At 39.5% G+C, this 26,581-nt stretch overlaps 1 protein-coding gene across 2 annotated transcripts in view; it reads right to left on the bottom strand.

Annotated features, from left to right (window-relative positions):
• MTHFD1L (methylenetetrahydrofolate dehydrogenase (NADP+ dependent) 1 like) overlaps positions 1 to 26,581 on the bottom strand; it is a 146,443-nt gene that overhangs the window by 111,424 nt on the left and 8,438 nt on the right. Inside the window, exons 7-13 of one of the 2 annotated variants that reach the window (XM_054629189.2) lie at positions 26,107 to 26,231; positions 18,914 to 19,025; positions 14,142 to 14,221; positions 13,348 to 13,445; positions 9,342 to 9,515; positions 1,442 to 1,578; positions 161 to 207 (exon numbers count right to left, since the gene is read on the bottom strand). In XM_054629189.2, the coding sequence (XP_054485164.1) occupies positions 161 to 207; positions 1,442 to 1,578; positions 9,342 to 9,515; positions 13,348 to 13,445; positions 14,142 to 14,221; positions 18,914 to 19,025; positions 26,107 to 26,231 (773 nt within the window). Of the gene's footprint in view, positions 1 to 160; positions 208 to 664; positions 809 to 1,441; positions 1,579 to 9,341; positions 9,516 to 13,347; positions 13,446 to 14,141; positions 14,222 to 18,913; positions 19,026 to 26,106; positions 26,232 to 26,581 lie in introns of those variants that run through there. The other variant, XM_077175375.1, reaches the window with a different exon arrangement.

Below are 26,581 nucleotides of genomic sequence, written 5' to 3'. Positions count from 1 at the left end.
CTCGGGGTGAAACAGCCACACATTTCCAAACCAGCACTGTGAATGTCATAGAATCATTAGGGTGGGAAAAAACCTCCAAGATCATCAAGTCAATCTTCAGCCATGAACACCACCATGCCCATTAAGCCATCTCACAGACTGCAAGCTGAGGCTGTCTCACCTCCTCCATGGGGATCACTTGAGCATATCCACCTCCAGCTGCTCCACCTGCACAGGGAAGCACACAGTCACATCAATTTTGGAAAAAACCAACCATCTTTAAACACACTAAGTGAAACACACAGCAATGATGACACATTTTTGGCTTTTTGATTTCTATTAGAAGATCAGTGATGTACCCAAATAAACATGATTTCCTTAATCTTGCTGGCTTTTTTTTTTTCCCCCAGCAGATAGCAAAAAGGGAATTCTTGCTCTGAAATTAAAATCTACACATGATGATTGGTGCAGGGTCTGGCTACGTAAATCTGCTCCTGCCCAGATTTAGGACACAGTCATGCACATGCAGCTGCTGGGTGGAAAGACAAAGCAGTCACAAGCAAGCACTGCTTCTGAATGAAACCTTCACACCCTCGCCTGAGCACTCCTTCCTCTGGACATGGTACAGGCAAAGAAATTTGCTGTTGCCTACACACAAGTTGAGTGGAGGGATTAAAGCACTCACATGCACCAGTCTTAGCTGAGAAGCACCAAGCACCAGGAGCCTTCCAGCTGAAACAAAACTTGTTAACTTAAACTTCAGCAAAGCAAAGCAGAGCAGCTGGGGGTGCTTGCCCAGTTAGGCACCAATTTCAGCTGAGAAATGGCAAAAAAGAGATTGCATTACTTCCTATCATCAGCATTGAAGATGGGCTTGAAATCTGGCTGGGTCTTACCTGGCCCTCAGGCTCTTACAGGGTTTCTAGGCAAAAAGGCAGCAGCCCACGATTAGAGGCGACAGCTCAGGAGAACAGAGAGAAGAGGTTCAGACCTAGCCAAATGTGTGCTGCTGACACAACTGAACCACAACTGCTAAATTCCTTGTATTGCTTGTGAATATCCAATGTGGACTCTTTCTCAAGGAGTAATTAGACAGTAATATTTAGAAATGTATTTTAAAGAGTCTCCAAGTAGAGGGGTGGCTGGAAAGGTGTGTACTCACATAAAATTCCTCATGGCTAATTACATCCCTCTGCCTTTCCTTATGTTTAGGGTTTATCTGCATTATCTGTACATGTTAAGTGCAGGAACAGGGGTATGAACCTTGCACAGGAAGTCATGTGCAAGAAACCTTAACCTATTAGTTACATATGTATTAAAAAATCTAATATGCTACTACTGGGACAATTCATTGAGTGAAGCAATTAAGAAAGTAAAAAAGAAGAAATAAATTTAAAAATGCAGAAAAGCAGCATTTCCTTTTAATCTGAAAGAGGTCATAGGTTCTGCAAATATTATGTACCTTTCACTCCAAAAGTAGGTCCTTGAGAAGGTTGTCTCAGACAAGCAAAGGAATTAATGTTAAGGTGTGCAGTAAGCGCCTGAACGAGACCAACTGTGACTGTGCTTTTCCCCTCTCCTAGGGGGGTAGGGGTTATTCTAGCAAAACAAGAAAAAAGATTAATCAAATTCTTTGCTGATGTCAGCCTGGCTAAGGATATCAGAACTTAGAGCTTTTGATTTCAATGAAGAATATTTGTACAGCAAATTTCAATAAGATTACTTTATCTTCACAAAAATACTGCCACAATGTTAGTCCCTAGCTCAAGCTGGAATGCTAATATACATGTGTCTTCTATTTAAGCAATTTACTATGATAGCAGAAAAAGAGAAGATTATTTTGGCAAAAGTTCTAAAAAGAATATATTGAATTTAGACATTTTTATTACAGCACAAAAGTCTCACCAGTTTCATTAACAAACCATCCATCATGATACTCTAAGCATGTATTAATATTTTTCTGCAGTAATGCATGAGATCTTTTATTCCCACTGTTCAAACTTTGAATGAAATAATAGAATATTTTAAGTTAAATAACCAACGCTTTTCTTTGTAGAACTCAGCTATGCCTCTCCAGCTTCCATGTCACCATAACCCTCAACAATGACAGAGCAACTGCTTTTAAAATATAACAGGACACAAAATCCACTATATTCAATTGAACATGACTCATTGTACACTTCTTTGTACACTCATTGTACACATTGTACACAGAGATTTAAGGGCAATAGGGGACAATGACTATCGTAGTCCATACAAAAGCTCAAAAGCCTCATGCTACAGCTCCCATATTTAGACCATGACTGAAACAGGACAGAATTTTAAAAATACCTGCAAACTCAAATCAGAGACTGTAACCTCCACTCTATTCTTGTCCCTAGAGAAGACCCTATTCTTGCCCCTTTAATAAAGGGACAACAACAGCTGATTTTGCAAGCAGAAAACTTCATCAGTCTTCAGTGAACAAGAGACACCTCAGTTTAAATGATCCTCTCTCTACTTTCAACATCAGCACATTTGTTTATGATCCATCTTAAAAGTGTACGTGGTGCTAGGGTTTTTCTTCTCTTTCTGTTTTTCTTTCTTGATGTATGAACACATCTCATGGCTCCAAAATGCACTTCAATTATTCTTTTGAGGCAGCATTTCTTTCTCTGATTGGCAAAAGAAGAAAGCCCCAGTCCTTTTTCCATTCACATCACTCTCACACAAATCTTCCTTTTTGGCAAAGAGTAACCATTCATATCTTTGGTGCCTTTTCTACCTGCAGAGAAGTACTTTAATGAAGCTGATGTAAAAACTAATGTTCATTCCCAAAGAACTACAAGCATGCACATGGATCTAGTCAAAGGGGAACCCTTATCTTGTGACCTTTTCAAAACTTGAGCTGAAACATCTAGCTCTAATTAGAAACACTTCCTTCCCCAACTAGTAATTTCTCCAAGATATTCCTATCTTCAGATCACAATTCAAATGGCACAAAAACATTAGATTAATTGTAAGAATCAGCTTAATTCAGTCAGTTCACAGACTGGGAAAAGCACTTCTTCGTCCCACAAAAGAAAATAGATGAAAACTGTTAACTTTTCATAAATCTATCTTTCACAGCATCATCAGATCCTTGGCTTTTACTTTAAAAAAGATGCCCTGGATAGATATGTCTGGAAAAATGTGAGCAGTTTGGAAGCAAGTCAAATCAACATCTTTATATTGTTCTAGGGAAAAAAAAAATTCAGAAAAGTAGTCTTTTAACTAACATTTCAGTGAAATCAATGGGGTTAAGCACATCTATAAGAGATTCCCTGAATTCTTCACTTTGAACTACTCTTGTGTGACCATGGGCCACTTATTTGGGCACTTGGTTTTAGCAGTTTTCTCCCACATTTTATAACACTGTGTTCACCAACCATCAGATTCTAAAACATCATCAGTAACTTACTATTCATTATCCTAGACTATTTAATTATCCTAGAATGGCACTTCTTTGACTTAAAAAAGAATTCACAGAACTCTAGCAAAGTATCTATGTAGAGCCAAAAAAAAGGTGAGAGATTTAGAGCATATCCTTTATCTCAAAAGCAGTTTTGGTCCCTGTCATTTTTTTTATCCATACTAGGCCTTCTTATTTCCTTCTGATCTACTGCAGAAGTACAGAATGCTACCTAATTTCTTTTACTTTTAGGTTTGCAGCCCCTAGAAGAAAGGATACTTTTAATCTCTGCATTGTCAGGACAAGGAGCCCTCAGGGTTTTACAATTGCCACACAGATAGCTTCCTTTTTTCCCACCACTCTCTTTCTCACCTCCTTTTTGTCCCAGGATCCTTACTTTTGTACAAATGTGTTTCTTTCAGAGGATCACAGCCAGGTTAACTCACTTTTACTACTGGTTTCACCTTCTGACTACTGTTCTAACACTGGTTTCCCCAAACCCATTCAAGTAATTCTTAGCATGGTTTCTCCTTACCCCTTGTTCTCCTGTACTATCTCATTCACTTTTGTCTATTGTCCTAATCTCTTTTACTTGATCTTCTTATTCCTGTGCATTAAAATCAGATTTAAAGCATATATGAGCAATCCTGAGGCATTACTGTGTTAAAAGCCTTAAGGTAACAACTCATGAAGCAATCAATTATTTAAAAATAATAACAACAAAACAAAAAGAAAAACAATAAAGAAATACCCAAAAGAAAAGTATTCTACTATGAAAGAGACACTTATAATTGCTTAGTGGAAGTTAGCAGTAAAGAACTTTCCAAAAACTCAGTGCACACACTGGCTGCACTACTAACAGATAAAATTGCATTTGAAGGGCATCCTGTTGGTGGCTACCTCTAATTTTGAGCATCAGGCATATGAAGTTCACACTCAAGAGAATTCAGAGACACCATCCCTAGTTATTTACTTGGCTTCAGCTCAAGATGTGGCAGGTGGCTGACCTGGCATGCACAGCAACACAGGGACTCTTCACTCTTATGAAACAAGTAAAATCAAAGATGCAGCCTTCATCCAGCAAAGGAAATGAAATTGCAATTGACAAATGCACAACCAGAATGCATGTTGGTAGCATAAAAAAGAATATCTCCTTGTCACAGAAGAAAACAACACACAGTCAAGTGTCATGTTACTAAAATGCTCTGGTAACTTGACTGGCCTACTCTAACATGACACTGTAATATGAACCAGAAAGCACTGAGAGTTTTCTATGAGACAGATCTTTTTCCAGAAAGCAAAAAGAAACACACCACTGCTCTTTGATTAAACTGGGAGGAAACCTCAAGAGCTAAACAGTTATTTATCAGTTTCAACAATTACCAAAATCTCAGCTTTAAACATTAGTTAAAAGAAAAAGAAAAAAAAACACCTGGAATTTAAAGAAAATCCTATTCCAATAATTTTCCTTTGAAAGCTTATTTTAAATATCTTCCCTTTTGTACCTGCTCTACTTTGATTGAGGTTCATAAATAAAATAATCCACCTAATCTGTTTTGTGGACATTGAGCTGTTTTTGCTGGCTACACTACTGAGCCTACACTCTTGCAGCTTAGGTCACTTGCTCACATGGGTATAAAATTACAACTGCCAATGGCTAACTTTAGCTCAGTTGTGCAATTCTGTGCTTTAAACTTATGCAAATTAAAGGAAAATCTCCTTTAAAATGCAATAAATTTTAATGAACTTCAAGAGACTTTAACAGCCATTTGCATTATTCTTCAAATTTCTTTAGTATGTTTTCAATCAAAACACAGAAATCCCAAAATAATTTTCCACCTTAAACTTTGCCACCTACCAAGCAGTCATCAGCTCCTTGGCAAAGTAAGTTTTCCATAACATTGGAAAGCCTTCTCTCTTTATGTATATCAAAACAAAGATAAGAATATGCAGACTTTTTGTTTGTTTGTTATACATCACATTAGCTTACAGCAGAGCTGTTTCTGTGGGAAAGCTACTCGAGGTCTCCCAAAGAGAAAATAAACAAACAGGGAGACATACACTGCACCAGCTGTGACCTCCTCACAGCTACACCAGCCACTGTGACTCCAGCAAGAACTTTACTGCATATGTGACAATTCTCTTTCAGACTTCCTACATTCAACTCATAGGTATCAGCAGATTCAAAGATTTTAATGAGTTCATAATTCATGTGATCCACATTGAAACCTGCAAAGCCAGGCTATGGAGGGCATGGGCAACTGAGCTCCCACCTACAGACATCTCCCATCCTAGATTACAATTGTCAGAGATGTATTTCTGAGCACAGAAGTGCTGCAACTGCTGTCACCTCATCGAGATGAGGTTATGACAATATTGCAGCGGCATCCTTGGGTTGGGACTGGAGCTTCCAAATACAAAAGCACAGAGGTCACTATGAAGCTACAATGACTGAACAAAGACAGGAACAGACTGAGGAATCCTCCACTACAAACTCTCATAATCCACTACAGACTCGTACACGACAATCCCAATCAGGAGCTGTGTAATGACATGACCAATACATGACAACTGTCTCAACTATGACTTTACCTTGGACTGTCAGACAATTCAGGGCATCAACACAGGGGTATTTTTCCCTCTTATCCTTCCCTGCATCTTTCCTCAAATTTTTATTGTCCTTTTCTCTTAGCTTTTAAGCACCTTGCAGCCCAAGGGACACAGTAAAAAGAAATACATTTTTTTTCCCTCCATTTTTACCTTACTGAAAAGGTAGTTCATCACGGAACAATCTATTACTGTTAGGAGAAAAGTACTGATTTTAAATTTTCCAGCATTCAAAATCCAACACACATCTTGTTAAAAGCAGAATTGTATTTCATAATTTTCCCACTTTTTATTCTTCCTCATCTTGCATTTTTGAAGTGAACAAATTTCCAGAATTTTCCGCTAAAAGCCACAACACTGGAGCATTTAGAAATAAGACACTGAAACATAAACACACACACACATAGACATAGATTCTAACAAACTGCAGCTGTAATTTCATATTGTGTCTGTAAATATGCCATGTACATGTTTGAATACATGATTAGGTTACCCTGAACACTAAACTTAGCTCCTAGGTCAAGCACAAGCTGCATTCATTTGCATGCTCTCAGCTGGCAATGAGTGGAGGCAGTTTGAGTTAACAGATCCTGTGACATACTATTTAGCACACTAAAATCCTGTTTACAGGCAGTTGATGCCCAAGAACCAATTACTCCATGATAACTTGTGGCTCTGCCCCCACAGTGTCTTAACATGAGCCCTAGAGCAAGCCAAACACAGACAAAGAAAATAAAAAAGCAAGAATGAAAAAAAAATAAAAGAATGGTCTCCATATAGAGGTAAATGGAATTTATGAAGAAATAAAGTCTTAACCTTATTTTCAGGTGTCATGATCTGTTCATCAAACTGCATACAAAGTTTATAATACTTCAATATACAAAGTTTATAATGGATGAGACACTTAGCCATATTTGCTTGCATTTAGAAGGAACAAAAAAGACTTTGCAGTTAGCAACTTTTTAAAGAGCCATAAACTGTATGTAGAGATTAAAAGGTACATTTCAGTTGCATTTTCCTGCTCAAAACAAGAAGTTTGGTCTTTAGCATATCAGGAATAAACTAGACATGCATTTGCAGCAAATATTTATAAATTCCTAGACATTGTGAAATATTTAAATCTGAATGTGCAATTAAAGGCACAAATGTTACTGGCATCATGGATGGAAGTTGGAGGTTTTGCAGTTTCTTGAATAGACACACACACTTTACACTCTTTTCACACACAAGAAGTTCCCATCATACATTACAAATATTTCCACCAGAACTGTAAGTATAAGCATCTTAAATATTTCCTCTGAAGCACTGAAAATTTATTCTGAAGGCGTACACTGCATCATTCTAAAAGAATTTTTAAATATCTTTGGTTATTGTGAACAAACATAATCCAAGTAGCAGGTTTTGGTTGACCTTGCCTTGGCAAAGGAGAGAATGAAGGCAAAGGAGGATACTATTTCACTCCCCAGTTTCCACACTTCAGTGATATTTGATTTTCATTGCATTGAACACTTCCCCATCAGACAGAGTTCCCTGCTTTTCTTAAAAACATTGTCATCTGCTACAGCCATTTCAGCAAGGGAGAGCAGCTGAGAGCATATAAACACACACTACATGTATATTTTATATGTACTATATTTCAAAGTCAAGCTTTGAACTCTCCCAGAAGAGAATGTTCCCACTATTGTAGTTACCCTGCCCAGGCACTCCTCCTGCAGCAGATGTGGCTTTGCACTAACTCCACAAGATGCAATGACTTCAGAGATGTTGCAAATAGCAACATATTGCATCACCAGCTTGGCTAGGTACCAAACCCAGCCCTTTGTTTCTGAAACACCATTCTGTATCGGTACATTTTAATGTAAACTTAGAAGAAGATACAATTTTCTACTTTTTGCCAGTTTTTTATATTGATGGTCAAAGCTTCTGCATTTCTTCCACATGCAGAAACCAGCACTTCTTTCTGTGACAGCTGCTTGAGATACCTTCTTTGAAGGAGAATGGGAGACAAAGCAGTGCGAAGAAATGCACTGGTGCATGCAATCTGACACAGCTAAACTCCACCCAAATGGGGCTCTGCAACTTGTGCTATCTTTGCACCTCCAGACATCTTCAAATAACCTCTTCTGAGAGGTTTGTTGCTAGGCAAGCCTGGATTGGTCTGCAGCATGATGACCAGCTAATGCTGTTGACATCATGAGCAAGAAAATACATGGCAGCAACTTTCTTCAAACTCAGTCAAATGCTGAACCTGTTTTTGTTTCTCTAATGCCACAAACATCCAAACCAAAATAAAACTATACCAAAGGAAACCAAACTCAACAAGCTATTATTTCCTTCTCTTAACTGCTTCAGCATCCTCCAAGAATATCTTTAATGCTGGACTTCCATCACATAGCTTTGAGGAAAGCATCATATCTTGCCTGCCTCAGCTTTGTGACATCAAGTCAGACTACAACAGCTCCATCTCAGTGCCAGAAATCCAGGTTGTTCCCACAGGAAGACAGTAAAGCAAACAGTTTGAGAAACATCAGCCAAGGTGAGGAATCAGTAGGTCAAGGCGGTTAACAACAGCCTTCTCCTTCTGGATCAGCCAAAACTGCATTTTAAACCTGACTCGGTTTAGCTAAAAGGAAGCAACCAAAGATTAACTCAGAATATAAAGACACACTGCAATTTAAATATTAATGAAAACCTTCACATGTCTGTTCACAAGTAGAAGTTTCCACTTAGTAAACCAGGTGAATGAAAAATTGTGTCACTGAATGCAAGAAAAACCTGAAGCTCTTCAGAAGAGAAGTGCATAATTCCTGCTGAGCATTGCATTTGCAATAATCGTGGGAAAAGCAAACAGGATAAGCCTGCCTGGAGACATGTCTACATTTCAGAGAAATAACATGGCTTTTTAAACTTTGCAATCTGTTCTTCAATAAGAGAAGTATTTATTGTTAATATGAACAGATTAGCATCTAGCTTCTGTTAATGTTTGTTTATAAACAGCCACAATGCAAGCAGCCTTAAATATCCAAGTTAAACATTTAAAATTCTGATAAAACAGTAAGAAAAACTCCACTCACCAACATTTCACAGAATCATAGAACAAATTACCTTTTATAAAATATACTTTAATTCAGTAATAAGAGTTTGGAAGAAAAGCTGTGTTACTTCAAAGGAGTTAAAAACCTGCTCACTGTCAGAAAAGAGCAACATACAGATGAAAACATTCAAGATTCTTATTTGTACAGAGTATAAAAAAGATGTAAGTTGCATGTTTATATTAATAAGAGTGGAAACAGCAGACATTAATGACATTGCATAGCATTCTTACCCAGCAACTAGAACATATTTTCCATCTGGTTGATCCTTTAACCTTTCCAGCAGGGACAAACGTACTTTGGCTTTGGTTTGACCATAGATCTCAATTTCATCTGTAAGCAATCCTATCTCCTTGGCAAGTACATCAACAGCTTTTGGACTCTGTGCTCGGGAAATCTCAATATCACTGGAAAAGAAAACAAATAGGAGCCAGGAGATTTCTCTCAGCTTAGGTGGTCGACAACAGAGCACAAAACAACAGCAAATAATCCAACAATGGAGTTATTGTAATGAGTTTTTTAATTCCCTCTTACATTTTATTAACCAAACCTAAATATTAACTAACACCTAATATAACATTGAAAATCACATACAGAGTTTGTTAATTGTTACAATTTCACAGAGAGCTCTCCTTTAATCAGATTCCAAATATTACGTAATGCTTTCATATCAAGCTAGGAACGTGTCTGCTGGATGCTCAAGCATGTCCCACTGGAATGGATGTTTCTGGATTTGTTTTTCCCTTTTGTTCTCCTCCCTCACAGCATATTTCAGCACATACAATTTACTAAAAAGTGCATGCATTCCTTGGCCAACAAACGCATTTGCTAAACCCGAAGCTTGTGCATGCAGTGCCTTTCATCCGAGGGCAATGCCAACATCGTTGCTCCCCATGAGGGCACCAAAGGAAACAAGGCATTTGAAGACCAACTCATGCACTTCTAAAACACAGCTAAACTAAGAATGGCCACAGAGCAGGAGTCTACAGCACAGGGTTCAATCGAGACATCCACTGAGCTTACGAACTACCCCCAGCAAGGGTGAGCAGTAGCTGAGGCAAGCCACAGATTCCTGGAGGGAATGTGGCTGTGGGGGACACTATTGTACCTGCAATTCCTGACCTGGACAACCTGAGGTCTTTGGATTTAATATTCCATCATGGATTTTGCATTTGTGAGCTTGACCTAGTTGCCCATTATGTCCACATAATTGTGTGGAAGCTGTAAGCTCCTGCAGCATGGAAGCCCAGGGGCTGGGACACAGGATGTGAAGAGTTGTCTCCTTGGGCTTCGAATTGCTCACATTACCACAAAAACAACTTCAAAAATTACTTTCAGCCTAACCAGGCTAAATTTCTTCCTGTAGTTTCAGTTGATCACAGTATTTTTAAGACAGAATCTGGCAGTGGATGAAAGCTCATGTCCTGAACTTTCAAACATTCTGCAAGACCTTAAATATCGACCAATGAACATAAAACTACAACCAGATCTCAACTCTGTTTGTGGACTTCAGCCATTCTGCATCCACCGGGCAAATGATCAGTCTGTGCCAACTTAATGGCTTGGAATTCTTTGAGAAAATCCTAAACTGGCTCCATTATTCATTTACAGCTCTCAGGTATCCCCCTTTTGCACCCTGCAGCAGGTAAGTGAAACCCAGAAACCACTCACCCAAGCAATGACATAATCCAGTACTACAAGACAAGGAGTTAATCACAGTACTAAGCTGGAACTTGCTTTCTTTCAAAGACATACTAAGTGCATCCTCTTTCACAGAAGGATATACCTTTGGCTTCTTATGTGTGACTTCAAACACTGCTAGCCATAAAAATTAAATGAGAGCACAAGACAGAGTGGCTTACAAACATCACATTGCAAAGACCATCTGAAGGTTTCACTTAGAACTTCCAATATATAAACAACTTAAGTCCCAGAAAACTCTTGCTAAGTTGGTGGTTGTGTGGTCCTTTAAAGATCTAAGAAAATTTTCAGGGTGACCATTCTCCTTAAAATAATTGATACATTTAGCAAGAGGAGAAAGATACAGACTAATACAACAACATTACTTTACATTTTTTTCCTCCTCCTAAATATATTTTCCCAAGACACAGAAAATTAAAGACTTGGTTATGGACTTTAGAAGTCTATATTTGTTGCTGACTCTTTTAGTCTGACAAAATATTCTCTGTATTGGAAATACCAGAATTATTCAATATGTTATGCTATTCAGTATTGCTGGAGATGTACAAAAGTGGTTCTTCTGCATTAATGAAAAGTGTTAAGCAAGAAGTCCACCACTGACAATGCTAAGTGATAATTTACAAAATACAGAAAAATTTAAAAGACGGAGGAAGGCTCTACATCTACTGACCTGACATTTCTTTTTTACTGCATACTGTAAGAAAATTTTCCATTCCATTTCCAATATATTTGGAAATACTTCAACCCAGATCTCACAGAAATCAAAAAGCAGATGTTCTTAGTTTTAGTGCTTAAGCAGCTTTGCCTCACTTTCAATGAATACTCCATCTGTTTCCACACAACGTGGTGTATTACTGAAAGCTTACATTTTATTACAGGATACTTTCCATCTGAAGGGATTTTTTACATTTAAAAGAAAAAAGACAAAGCTATAGAGTTAGCAGATAAATGCAAGTCCTATTACTAATTATATAATATTTATTATACTATATATATATTATATTATGGTGTGTGTGTATATATATATATACACACACCATTATTTATTAATGATGTAATTATTGATGTACTAAACACACAATGTCATAGAGAGAGGGTTGGGAATACCTTTTTGTGAGGTTTTTTTTTACCATCACCCTCATGACATCATGTACTTAAACTTTTAATTGTATTATTTAAGGATAGTTTTTTAGGCTTCAATTCTAAAAACTGAATTCTAGAATTCCAGAAAAAGCTCAAGCATTTCTGCCTCCTTGTGTCCCTGGTCACAAGAGAAAACTCATTCTTTTGGCATCTCTGGTTTAAATTACATTTGTGTTCATTCCCATTGAACTGTTGTAAGAGACAGTGAAAAATAAATCAAAATACAACATTTTGTCACAGCTTTCCAAAACGACACCAGCAGGATTCAGAATTACAGAATCACAGACTGGCTGGGGTTGGAAGGGACCTCTGGAAGTCATCTGGTCCAACCCCCCTGCTCATGCAGGGTCATCCAGAGCTGGTTAGTTGCCTATGTCCAGGTGGCTTCTGAATGTCTCCTAGGATGGACACTCCACAAATACCCTGCACATCTGTGTCAATATTTGGTCACCCTCACAGTGAAGAAGTATTTTCTGACGTTCAAATGGAGCTTCCTGGGTTTCAGTTTGTGCTCACTGCTGATGGTTCTGTCCCTGGGCTCCACTGGAAAGAGCCTGCCTCATTCCTGTTTGTATTACTGTACATTGTATTTAGACACATTGGTAAGATCCTCCTATCCTCCAGACTATGGAGTTCCAACTCTCTAAGACTTTCTTCTGGTGTGAGGTTCCTTCAGCATCTGCAGAAGCGGGCATATCAATAAGCACAAAAAAATGTTGACACTTTCCTCACTTTCAAGCCATTGGTTCCTCTCTCTGTCACCCAACACAACCAACACACAGCAAAGCACTTTAGTGCAGTGAAGAGCTCAGACTGCTTTAAATATCAGAGATGTCAGCAATCATGCCAAGGCAGACCTGAAATCCCTGAGACCCAGACATGGGCCTTGGGAAGTGAATGACAGGAGCTGATTGAAAAGATCCTGGGTATGAGAATAAATATGCCTCCTGCTTTGCACACCCACACAGGAATTTAAAAGTCTAATGCAGAAGAAAGTACTTCTGCTGAGGGAAGAAAATAAATACAAACTCAAATGCCACTGAAATCACTGAGCCTTAACTAAACACCTTCCTACATCAGGGTTCAGCCATTAGGAACCTCTTGTCTTTTGTATTTCTGTTGGTGCTGCACAAGACTTCTCATCCCTACATCAATGAAACCTTCCAGATTTAGGTCTTCACTAAATAAAGCTTGGCTCCAATGTAAAAGTCAAAGTAAAAATTAATATCAAACAGAAGCACATGATCACGATGAAGCATACAAGAGAATGGCACAACATATAGTCCACATAAGATTAAAAATTAATTAGGCACAGCACATTTTTAGGTTGTCACACTTGCTTGCTCTTTTTAAAAACATTTTTCACTTTTTTTTTTCTTTAAAAGCACTTATTACCTTGGCACTGGGGAGAGGGGCTGCAGTTTCAAGCTGTGGAGGTCCCACTTCCTGTACTGCTGGGACTGGATCCATCGCTCCATGTTTTTTACCATGTTCTGGTTTTAAACAAGAAAACAGCACACAACAGCTGCATCATAAATGCTGAACAGCAATTTCAAACAATCTCTAGAGTATGTTGAAATAACTTCCACGGCAAAGGCTAACAAAAAGCCCCAAACTTAAAAATTTTTCCATTTCATGGTTTTAGAACAAAGTAAGAACCACTTTTCTATGGTATGACCACATTTCAAAAAGAAACAACCCCACTAACACATAAGTGGCAGAGAAGATTCTCTAATTAGGCAGTTGGACATTTTATTCTGGTCAAGACAGAGAATTATTATTCTTCTCTCACACCTTAAAAATAATGGAAGATACTGACTGACTCATGCTGCTTCCAAAATTAAACAACATACTTTTGGACCCTCTATCCATTGTAATGCAAAAATGCAGATACAATTAATCTTCTCAGTCTTACCAGAGTGAGTGACATTAGCCTATTGACACAAGTGCTTCTGGCAACCTTTATGTATTAACCACAATTATGAGATGTCTGATTTTTAATTTACCTTTCTCTAATTAAATGCAATAGGTATCACTCTATCTGATTAAGAGCTGCTATTAAAATGGAAGTCATGTAAGATGGTGAAATGAGTAAAACAAATACAAACTGTAGAAGCAATTTCTGCAACTTACAGAAAGAGCAACAAAGCTGCAACATTGGTACAATCTACAAACAAAGGTACACTAACCTGCATTCTCATTGCTACTGCAAGAGAACCAACAGTCTTCTCAGCAGCAGGGTTGTTCTGCTGACCATAGCTGTGTTTCTCTGAAAAATATAAGTATTGCAGTTATAAATCACAAATCTTCTGTGAGTGGGAGCATGTGTATTTGAAAGTTACATCCAAATAAAAATTTTCAGAAGGTTGACTTGAAATTTAACAATATTACTGACAAAATTATAAGTGGCTTCTCTAATACTTCAAATGAAACCACCCAGAAGAATGAATAGACTATGAAAATCAGAGAGTAACTGTATGCTCTGAAACATATTACACAAACCCATACAAATAAAATTCACACAGCTGTATTTGAAAAGCTACATATGTTCTTAAACAGAACACCTAAATGAGCATGGTAAAGACTGTCTTCTCTTCGACACACACATTACAGTGAGCGAGAGCAATGAAATGATCACAAATACCATACAGGATCATTATAACTTGGAAACAGTAGATGAAAATTTTTCCTGAATAGCAACAGTTATCTTCATCAGCATGATATTAAAAGAAGGTATTCTGGAGAGTCTACACAAATCAGAGTGACTTCAACTTCAGAGACAGTTATAATTGTTTCTAGTGGCAATATATCAAATGATAATCATACATTAGCTACCCCAACTAAACATTTTGCTGTTTTGTCATTTTGCTGTAATCCTTCTTCTGGCTTGTTCTTCTGTTGTTGCTCATTGACTTTTATCTAGACACAATTTCTCCAAAATTCACATCCTGGTCTCTGTGGGCATATCAAGGCTGTAGCTACATTCTGAAGGGCGTAGATATAATTGTAATAAAAAATAACAACTGTACGCTGACAGCTTTAACCTTTCTGCCACGGGGGAACTAAAGTGCAAGCCCTGACCTGGTCAAGCTCTTGCTCTGTTCACCCCTTCTGTACTGGTCATAAAAGGCTCACGTTTCCTTGCACAATCACCCCTCCCAACAAGGTTCCCAGAGCAGCAGGGCACAGAACCCTCAGACTGGAGATAGGGTGGCAGCTACAGCCCACTCTCCCACATCCACTGCTGAGAGAGCAGGAGACCCTCTCTGCAGAGCCCTCAGCCTCACTCCATGTGTTTCCTGACCCCTTCTCAAACTTTCCTGCCAGCAGGCATCCACACATCAGTGACAGAGCTAATCAAGCTGAAGGCAACAGTCCCCATATTAAACTCTAATTAAGAAAGTGTCTGAAAAGTCCTTCTTCTTGCATTAACACTTGCAATTAAAACAAACAAACAAACAGACAAAACCCCAACAATTTCTTCTGGAGATGCTCAGCTTTAGATTTAGACAGCGGAGTTTTACTGGAATAGTCTATTACAGTCATAAGCTGACTCTTGTTGCTTTGAGACCAGGATGGGAGAGCTGCCAAACAGACAAATGAAGTAGGAAGAATGAAGTTTAAAATCCCCTTTCAGACAGCTGTGCTTTACAGAAACATTTTGACTTTTTATGTTATTTGGCTTAATACGACTATTTTTATCAGGGCAGAGCTAGCATGTGTGTAAATACATATTAGAATTAGACAATTCCCTTCAATAAACTATTTCTCTCAGACTGCCTATGCTACAGTCACCCCCACAAATGACTAACCAGGCTTTTACAGGGGTGAAGGTGAAGCTAGAGGTGAAAGTCATGCACACATGGAGTTAGTAAGACAATCACAGGATTGCAACAGCTCTCCTACGATAAATTTTCCAGATGGAAGCTGCAATAGCACTCTCTGCTTCAGACTATGGTCAGATCAGCTGAAATTCAGATATTGTGCTCCCTCCTCTGACTCATACCCTATTGTACAGATGAGTGAGAGCTCCTGTCAGGTGCTACCTGTCTGCTCAGGCAGCTTAGAATAGAGAAGAGGTGGGGAAATGATTGAATTTACCACTAACATACTTAAACCATGTGGGCTTCAGCTTTCAAGTGACCCCAAAGGAGTTGGACATCAAATCTCAAATAATTCTGGCATCCTTAAGTTTTGTTCAGAAAGTTATTTTCATTTCCATAAATTTACATATAAAGTATATTCCTGCAAGACTCTACCAGCACTCACCTGATTTCAAGATTGTCAGTGCAACAGAAGCAGATGTTACTAGAAAATTGCAGAATGTTTTAAAATTGTGATAATTTAAAAATCTTTGATTAAAAAAAGCCCTTGAAAAATAACTGTCACTTTGGAGTGAGCACTTTTATCTCGACTCTCCTGATTTACAACATTACATTTCCCCAGTTCAGCTACATCCTTGCAAATTCTGAGTGCTTTTAAAACATGCAAGTGTGTTAGACAACACGTACACCCACACAAGTTGGAAATCTAGCCACCATCTAGCAAGAACAAATGTTACTTCATGGCCATTATTGCTTTCAGGCTTCATTTAGCTCCTGAGACCCCACAGATGTTAAATCGGACATTTCTAAAGCAAGAAAAAATCCAGAACAATTTCCAAGCACCTCAGCCAGATTCCATGGAAGTCAAGAGACAGTTATAAGACTCAGTTGTTTCTCCAAGGTCACAACTACTCCACAACGGGCTTTCCACAAACATCTTGCATCTAAACTAAGTGCATTCTTCCTGTCAGACACCTGTGTTTCATGTTCCTCTCTAGGAAGCCTTGAGACCAACATTTTTATAGCTGGTGAAATGCATTTCTGCTGTAATTTTGGAGTTTCTCCAAAGTTCTGACAACCTCAAAAGCATTACCAAAAGATAGATAGACATTTGGTAGATGAGTTCTAGCTAAATTATCTTGATAAAAATCTCATGCTGCCTTTCCAAAAAAATGCAGTACTCAACAGAGCACGTTGCTACAATTTGAAAAATGCAAAAAAATGTATATGCTTATGCAAATCTTACATTTCCTGCATTAGAAATGAATGTTACTGTGGTGTGTAATGCAATTTTTCTAACACTATTTCAGAGAAGGGAAACACTAGTATTATCTACAGTTCTTTAGAGCAACTAAGGCATGAAGACATTTAAGTCTTAAGATGTAGCATGCAGTTATACTGCATAACTTTCAGGCCTATGAAGGCTCAGACTCGCTTCTCAATGCAGAGAATTAGGTGTCTGAAAGTGGGACTTGCACCAGGCAGCACAGAGTGCTGGGAGAGTCCAGTCACTCCTGGAGTCCACTCCAGCTGCACAGACTGGCTTATCTCACCCTGTCAGAACTGCCCCAAGTCTGTCACATAAGAGGTTTCTACCTTCAAGATTAAAATGAGGAGGGGAGATTCCTTTTTATTTATTTATTTATAGGTATGACTGCTGTACCACCACTCCCTCTCTTCTCTATTCCTTTCCCTTTCTCCCCCATTCCTCCTTCATATAAGGCTGTGTCATACTAGTAGGCTGCTCAAGAGACCTGTGTGCCAAGCCCTGCCCTACAGATACTTAACAATTATATCCAAAAATCCCTAGGGGAAACAAATGGGCATTAGAGATGCAAGGAGCCTCTTTGTCACTAGTCCAGGAAAAATATAACATGTATTCTTTTTGGACAACTTGTGCAGCATCAGGAAGGGAAAAGGCTTGGTACCCACCCTTGAGATCCTCAGCAGGATCAGAGATCTGCTTTGGGAGGCAGACAGTGAATGTCCAAATGCCTTCAGACAATCAAGTGAATAATAACCCAGATCTCCACACCTGCAGTGTCCGTTCAAGTCAAGAGTATATCATGAAAGACAAGGAAAGAAATCTATTGCTAAGGCCATGCTTTGCATGGGAACAGCAGCTGCTCTTTTATGAGCCTGATCTTGCATTAGCTCTGCATGGAGTATCTGCTTCATTTGCCCTTAGGGAATATCCCTAGTTTAAAATCCATGCAATTAGGTTTTCTCAGCTTTATGCCCATTTCCACAGTTTTGGTCAATACATGTCAATCTACTGCACTTGTGATAAGATTTTAAAAAACCCCAGATTAATCAGTCATGCTACCCATGTACTTCCTCATTTTCCTATTCATTTGCAGCATAATCTCATTGGGATGCTGAGCAGTCAAATTCATATACACACCAAAACTCTAGAAAATATCTAGAGATCTTCACAGAATTTTAGAAATTTTACAGGAGACGTAAAATTACATGTTTATTATTATTTCTACACATTATTCTAGCAGCAGAGTAACTTCTGGGAAGATTTCTTAATTTTATTCCCAAGAAAATTCTGTAACATTTTTTCAACTGAGAAATTATTGAACCCATACACCCTCCACAACAAGTTAGGGGAAAAGAAAGGAGATGAATCCAAACCCTTTTTTGTTGGAAAAATGACTGCAGGAGACGTTCTGCCTCTTCTTAACTACACATGATTTCTGTACTCCCTCCTGCACCACTCTCAAAGTTCCACAGCACTTTGCAGTTGATGTTTCTTCCCTTCTTCTCCTTTTCCCATATTCCAGGTGAGTCCACAGAAGTCATAGGATAAGACACTATACAAAACAGCACTATGTAATAGCTCATCTGAGGACCCAGATGTCTTCCCTGTGAACTCTCTGGATCCATTGGGTCATCACTTATCTAACCATCTTGGTATGAAGAATCTGTTCCAACCTTTCTTCTCCCACCTAACATCTTTTCCCTATTTATACACCGGAGAAAGGTGTACACCTGCCCCGTGCCCACTCCTTTAGAGGCCCTCCCAGGGATGCAGCTTTTAACCGTGCTGCATTGTCACCAAGATGCCACACGCATCTCAAAGGCTCACTGTACACCTCTTGCAAGAACTGTTACCTTTTGTCACCTCTTACCTGGCAGAGGATCGTGAGCACAGTTGATGATGGTGGCCCCAGGCTTTGTGCAGCTCACAGGAACATCGTGGGGTTTCGTGCTGCCCAACACCACCGCGTCTGCGTGACGGAGCTGGGCACGGCCCAAAGCACCCCCAGAAACAAAACAAGCACTTCATCTTAGAAACACACACTTGGATATGCATCTTAAAAATATTCAGACAGCAATAGCCTTTTGAGCAAAGCTTTTACAGACAACAAGAGCAAAAACTGATCCAAATTATCCAAACTGATAGCTTGATTCTTACCTGCGACAAAACTTAATAGCATTTAAAATTAAGTCAGGTAAACAAAATGTGAGATCAGGTGAATGAGGTCAAAGTATCAATATTTAATGGGAATTATATCCTTCCAAATAAAAAGTCCTACAATTATCCCAAAGTCCAAAATAACTTGGAGTAACTTAAGAAGGGTAGAAAGACAGTAAATAGTCATTTATAAAGAGTACAGTCAGATTGTCTGACAGTAGAAAACCAGGCCAGCTGACAGGAATGCAGGATGACACCTTCTGCAAAGATCAGTGCCTTTGAATACCAATTAAAGCACTTTTTTCCTTCTCAGCTCATGTCTGCTAATCACTGCCCCTGATTTAGCTCAACCCAGCAGATGCTGGAGCAAAAACGGTTACCACAAAAATTCTTATAATCAAAGACCCAAGTGCCTTTCTTTCCTCACTTCCTCTGAAACAGGGTCCTTTCCCAGTTATTGGAATCACCATGAGATAATAGACAGCACTAGAGGCAGATGTATTAAGATACACTAAAAAAGTAAAACACAGACACAGCATTGCATCAAGCCTGACTGCAAAAATTATTTCAGAAATACAGCAGCTTTGGTAATATTTTGGATAAATGCAAATTAATTCCAAGTGTCACAAACTCAGTGAGCCACTCTGTGAATTGATTTGTGACTGATAAGAGTTCCAGCTTCTTTTTTGGCCAAAAGTGCTCTGACACAACCCTGCCCACCACTCTTGCCAAGAAAGAACAGCTACAAATCTTGTCAGGATAGCAGGTTTTTGGCACAGCTGAGCATCCAGGAGGGGAGAAGAACGTAACTGCTGCGGAAAAGGCAGAAAACTAAAAAAACTCCATCTTCCCCTCAGAGGACCCAAGGATGGCCTAACCCTCCTTAGAGATCCCCATGTGGAAACAAAGCCAGCAGTGTGGGAGAAGATTTACTTGCTTGACAAATGACTAATGCAATGAGCTGATTCAGGCTTCAGTCACATGTCCAGCAACACTCCTGTGATTGCCTGTGCACAGCCATTCAGCCTGATTCAAACTGGTCACACTCCTGAGTCTGGTGCAAATATCAGCTTACATGCCACTCCCAGAGGGGCACATAAGTCATAATGCTTGCCCAGTGTCAGGTCAAATGATACTGGGAAATCTGCAAGGAAATCTGGATAAAAAGATGCTTCAGTGTCTCATGTACCAAGAATACCACGTTGAAGGCACACTTTGCCCTGCAAAAGAAGGAAATCTCTGCTGTAACAATCAACATCAACACAGAGAAAAACAGTGATTTTTCTCAGTTACATGATCACAGCCTTTTCTTTGCAAGGAAAAAAATAATTCATATTCTAGCAGTTATAAATCATATACTATAAGTCAAGATGCCTTTCCATGCAAAGCCTCTGGGACAAGGACTAAGAGCTTTGCACAGTGCTTAGCATCGTGAGTTGATGAACAAGTTGAGAGCTGTATGCAACAAGTAATAATTCTGATGAATGTTCAGCCAACATACTTATGACAGAATTGATTCAATGTAACTGTAATGTCAGAAAACAACTGATGGAACCAAATATTCATCTCTATGACTACCGACCCTAATGTTGAAAAATGTTCTTAACAGCTGAACACAATTATTTTTGTAGCCAACATTAACAGTGGTTCGGATAGCTAACATCACACATACCCATAAATTTTAGAGAAAACCAGCTGGACCTTTCATCTCATTTCCCTGCCCCACCTCCTCCATGAAAAAAGTTGTATCACATGGCAGCAAAGAGTTGTAACACAGGTTCAAGACACAGATTTCTCAGAGCCTTCTCCACTGTGATTTCCTTACCCTTATTTCACAAAGAAAACAATATTTTATGTGCAACTATTGAAAAAAGTTCCTGCAGAGTCAATAAAACATATATATCACAAACATTTTAGAGATTTTTTTCCCCTGTGAGTATTTTTTAAATGCATATCCAGAAACTGGGAGAGCAAGTCCACTGAAAGCAAAATACTTGTGTACAGAATTTTGGGTATCCTTGGAAGAGATTTATGTGATCTCCATCAGGGAATTTTAGTTTCACTTGCAAGAAGTTGTACCCATGCCTCCTTTGCTTTTAGATTTTTCTCTCTTGCCATAACCTACCCTTTTGACTGCCTGTTTAATCACTAAAGCAAGAAGCAAGCCTTGGCACACGTGTTCAGGGTCAACTCCTACATCAGAAACCGATCACGGACGTGAGAGAGGGAAAAGTCCTATGAAATAATCACAATTAGCCTCCCTTGGCAAATGCACCAGAGTCCCTGCACAGAGGACACAGAGGACACATCTGACAGGAAGCAGATGTTATAGGCAGCCATAGCAGAAGGTCAAGGAGATACCCATGAGGGAGAACATGTGGCTGCCTGCCTCACGCTTCCTGGACAGCCAGGCTCCATCCCATCAGGCTGGCCAGAGGAAGGAATGACAAGCAGCAGGCCAAACCCTCCCTAATGCACTAGGCAACTGGCTGGAGACAAAGTAAGCCAAGAGTCCAGTAGTATCCTGCCTTCTCACCGGTAAATATTTTTTCAGTTGGGAAGAGCTGTGCCAATAAATAATCTGCAACCTTACCTCATAACAAAATATGATCCCCTCCACCAAGATTTAAGTTGAAGCAGATTAAGAGGCACCACCCATTCCCAAGACAGAACACCAAATGTTAAAACAACAATACAGACTTTCCAGCCAAGTATTAAATGATAATGGCACAAAGTAGCTGTATATTACAGATCACTGAAACTCCATTTTGCTGTGAAGACTGCATAAAATTTTCATTTACCCATAGTTAAAATGGACTGCTACAAAAGCCATTTTTAAATGCATGATCAAACAAAATAAAAATTAAAATTACAAATTGAAATTTGTAGACCCTCAGAGTCCTGGGTATGAAGCTAGGCCATATAAAATTGAAGAGATAGAACAAGGAATAGGAATTTGATTAAAAGTTTTTTCACAACTCTCTTTATGAAAGAAGTCTCTTTGCACATCAGTTTACAGATCAGGTTCCACTTTAACCACAGCAATTCTAATTTCTTTCTGAAATCTTGACATTTTTTTCAGTCAGTGACTAGTTTCAGGTACTTTTTCCACAAAGGCATGTACATTATACAGTTGCTTCCAGCTTTCCCTGCCACATCACCCTGGATGCACTTGCCCTACACAGTGCATGTGAAAATCAAGCCCACACCTTTGCTGTGGGCTCAAGCCTGCCACTATGACCCACACTTTAGCAACTGCTCCTCTAGCTTGCAGACAGGGGATACAGTTCAAAATTGGAAGGAACAGAGATGATGTGCATAAGATGTTGAAGTGGAAATACTTTGTCTACATCATCATCATTAGAAACACTCATGGAGCTTCCGTCTCCTCACCTCTTACAGGATCCATGTGCCTGGTCTCCTGTTCCTTCATGCTTACAATACAAAAAGTGTTTTTCTGCCCATAACAAGAGTATTAGCAAGAAAGCAAAACTAGGAGAGCAAATAGCTAAGAGGTGTCTAAGAGTTTGAAGCTCAAGTGTTGGCTCTAAGGAAAAGCATACTGTGGCCAAAAGAAGCTCTTTTTGAACCTGAAAAGGAAACTCCCATTCAGTACTCCAGCTGAACTACTCTCATACTTCTTAACCTCACTTTTGCAAACAACTTTCCTATTCCTAATTATACCTAGACAGACCAATGCTCACTTCTTTTACAATAAAATTGTAAATGATAGCAGCTCTCTTAAAATAGGCATGATGTGGTTCACACATGGGTAACATTAAAGATGATGTGCTGAAATAATGACTGACTGAATTTAGATGACTGAAACAAAATTCTGTTTTCTTACAGGTTCTAAGTATTACCTATATTTTGGCAAGAAAATAATCAATTTTTTTCAATATTAATCTACTTGACAACCTCCTTTCAAACTAGAAAGCATAATTCTGACATAAAAAAGGATTCAAGACATCAGCTCCTATTCTTCACATGTAATACAGAACTGACTTTTGGGGACTCCCATTTTAAAATTACAGGGGACATGTCCCTAAAAGTATGTCACTAGGTCATATCTCAGGCACAATGCAGTGAATGTGCTTTGAAGAGCTATCTACACAAAGCTTAACATAATCAACATCAACACAGAGATAACATCTTAAGTATTTTCTCTAAGATGCTTCTGTCTTTATCTCTCACTTTATAACTTCTTTTACATTGAACCTATCCATGCAAACAGAACAATGTTTCTTCATGACAACTTTGCACGGATGTGCCAGAACCTTGTAAAATGCTTTCTTGCATTTGTGAACTATTAGAAAAACCCAGGAAGCTCAACAGTTCTGAAGGACACGGCTCAGCTGTGCCATGAGAACTGAAGGCAAGCAAACCCAAAATGGAACAAAAAGAAATATTAATAATCTGCTCAACTTAACAAAACATGAAGTGGGGAGGGAAAAGAACATTGAGACTGTGTCCATTATTTCAGATCAAAGCAATCAAATGAAAATGTACCATTATTTATTTTATTCCTTTTTCCTGCCATAAGACAGAATAGACTTGCTTTAAAGGAGCACATTAAGTCAGATGGTAGATGGCATTATGCTGTTTGTTAGGAGATCTACCTCTATATTTTCAAACTTTTCCTAAGGTGGATTAAAACACAGTTCCTCTTGATCATTTTCAAAATATTTTTGCAAAAGTGCACAAATGAAAAAAGCAATAATAAGTCCATAGCAATACAAAACCTCATCCAAAAACCCTACAAACTTAGTGTTGTGTAACTCATTTAAATTAAAAGAATTTCCAAAGGAAACACTTGTTGTTATGCTGTCCTTTTTAAAAAGAAGAACAAATTAGCAGAGCTAGTCTAAGGTAATGCAGTAACCACTTAAGAAATGCATTACATGGTTAGGGTCAGGATTAGTGCCTCAATGCAAATAGGCCTGGCCAATGGATTACAACAAATAACATTCCCCTACCCTTAAGATAAAATTGTCCTTTCCTGTTATATATTGCAAAACAATGCATCTCAGTGAAAAAATCGTACTCTTCATAAGTTTATCCCTCAGTTCCTAAGTGAAGTTATTATGCTACCATAGGTTATACTTCCAAACAACAGCACACAAACTGCCACTGTAGAAGTGTCCTATTCAGAGAAAGGAAAAGTTAGTGTATTGTGTAGGAAAACAAAACATGAATTCTTGATTCTTTCAAGTCTTTGAAAAACTTAAACATCAACTAACACATTTTCTTACTTGAAATTCAAATAACAAAAAAAAAAAAAATCAAGAGAAGAAACCTGGTGAACATTAAACCTGTTTTTCATAATCAGCATTTTAAACAAGCAGAAGAATATAATTTCTATAATCATGTTATCTAACTACATTGTCATTCAAATACAGGTTGCCACAGTACTTCATTGTTTGGTTAGAAACTTGTGCTCAGTTTCTGACTCTCCAGCTTCTGGGAATATGAAACAGGATATTTTTCCCTGCATGCATTAGATTTTATCAAGGAACTAGAGTTAACAATCAGAGTGACATCCAGACAGGTTCAGCACAGCTCTGGGATTACTGGTGACATGCTGCTCCAGGCTCACAGGTGAGGAAGAGGAAGGTAGGTTTCCCCTGGGCTCTGCTGATTAGTCCCACAGGCAAAGTACAAACTCTTTTACTGCCAAAAGTTAAAATGAACCTGGGAAGACTTAAGTGCACAAAGCCTCAAACTTAGGCTTCCCATTCTGTTTCCCATCAGTGGCCTGCTCCAAGAGGTAAGCTATGGGGAATGCCAAAAAGCAAAGCATGATTATGGGAAAGCATCTGGATGGAAGGAAGCAGAATTCTCTCCAGCTATTGACAGCACTGCACAAGCAGCTCCGGGCCCAATCCAGATTTTTTGCTGTGAACCAGTGGAAACACCTCTGGCCACCCTGTCACCCACCCCATCCAGCCCAGAGCAGTCCTCTAGCACAGCCCCAAGCAATGAGAAATAGCTGAGGAATGAGACATGGCAAGGATCAAGTTCACAGCACTCCATCTCCCAGAGCACCATATGTTTCCTAAGTGCTGTCAGTCACTTAAAAGCCTAGAGCTGAGACAAGCCTGACAAAAACATCCACAGCTGTGAAAACACGGGTGTGCCAGAGAACTTTCTATCGCAGCTGCTCGCATTTGTTTCCTCCTCCTGTCTGCGCCTCCCAGGCCCGGAGGTCGGACACCATCGATTTGCCTTGGCTGCCACCCTGTGGGCTCGGGCTGTCCAGCACAAGAGCTGTCCCCAGCATCGAGCCTGGGCCCTGCTGCACATGCCCCCACGACAATGCCACCCCAGCTGGAGCGTGTCTAAAAGCTCCGCAAAAAGCAGCCAGGGAGATCGTGCAAATCCTTTGGTTTAAGGCTCCTGAATTTCTTTGAATTCTTTTACAGTTCTCTTCAAAGATAAAGATTGGGAATTTCAAAGATAAAGATTGGGAATTTCTTTGTCCCAAGAGCAGCAACACTTGCAAACCTTTAGGACACAAATCCAGTGGAAGTAATTTCATGCAGATGACAGTATCACAGGACAAGAAAAAAAGAGGGCATTTCTCTTGGACAGTGAGAAAGCAAAAGGGAGAGCTAAAACATTTGTTTGTTGGATTCCCTTGGTGTAAAATAATGAAGTTAGAGCAGCTGCTGTTACATGTAATATTCTGGTAGAGGTCAGTATTTGCACTATATCTGAGCAAGTAAGAAGGAGAAAAGACCCTAACCCACATTGGCTACCAGCAACCCCAGTGCCACCTGTGACTGCAGCGAGGAGTCTCCCTCTTGGGAAGGGCAGCTAAGGGCAGGATTGTCAGGTGGACAGCTGCCAGGGATGGGCAGGTAGTGGGGATGCAGGATGAGGCCAGGCAGACAGAAGAGCACTCACCTCACTCTGCAGCTGTGGGGCTTCCCAGTGGCAGCTGAGCACGGCGGCTCCGCGGCGCTGCAGCACGCTCTGCAGGGCAGCTCCCTCTGCCCCGCGCGCTCCCACCAGCAGCACCTTCTTCCCACCTGGGTGACACAAGGCACATCACTCAGCCACCCCCTGCACAGGGCACCAGCATCAGCAGCTGCATGGAGCTCCCCCCAGGCTACCCAGGGCTGCAGCACTGCAGAAGGGGCTGCAAAGGGGCTCAGAACAGGACAGTGTTCTGTTCTCTCAGTGCCTGTACAAGCACAGCTGGCACTTCTGGAGCCCGTGCAGTGACAGCAACCACAGGTCTTAAGGAGTTTCCTGGTGACTCTCTAAATTCTAGTAGGCAAATACTGTTCTTCTGGCTTTCTGGTATTTTGCACAAATCCTTTCATTCATGTTTGTTATTAAGTACATTTAACCTCCTGTTTACAGTTCTGCTACAGAA

Source organism: Agelaius phoeniceus, chromosome 3 (assembly GCF_051311805.1).
Source record: "Agelaius phoeniceus isolate bAgePho1 chromosome 3, bAgePho1.hap1, whole genome shotgun sequence".
NCBI lineage: Eukaryota > Metazoa > Chordata > Aves > Passeriformes > Icteridae > Agelaius > Agelaius phoeniceus.
The sequence above is the reverse complement of the archived record's forward strand: the minus strand, read 5'-3'. Positions and strand labels throughout refer to the sequence as shown.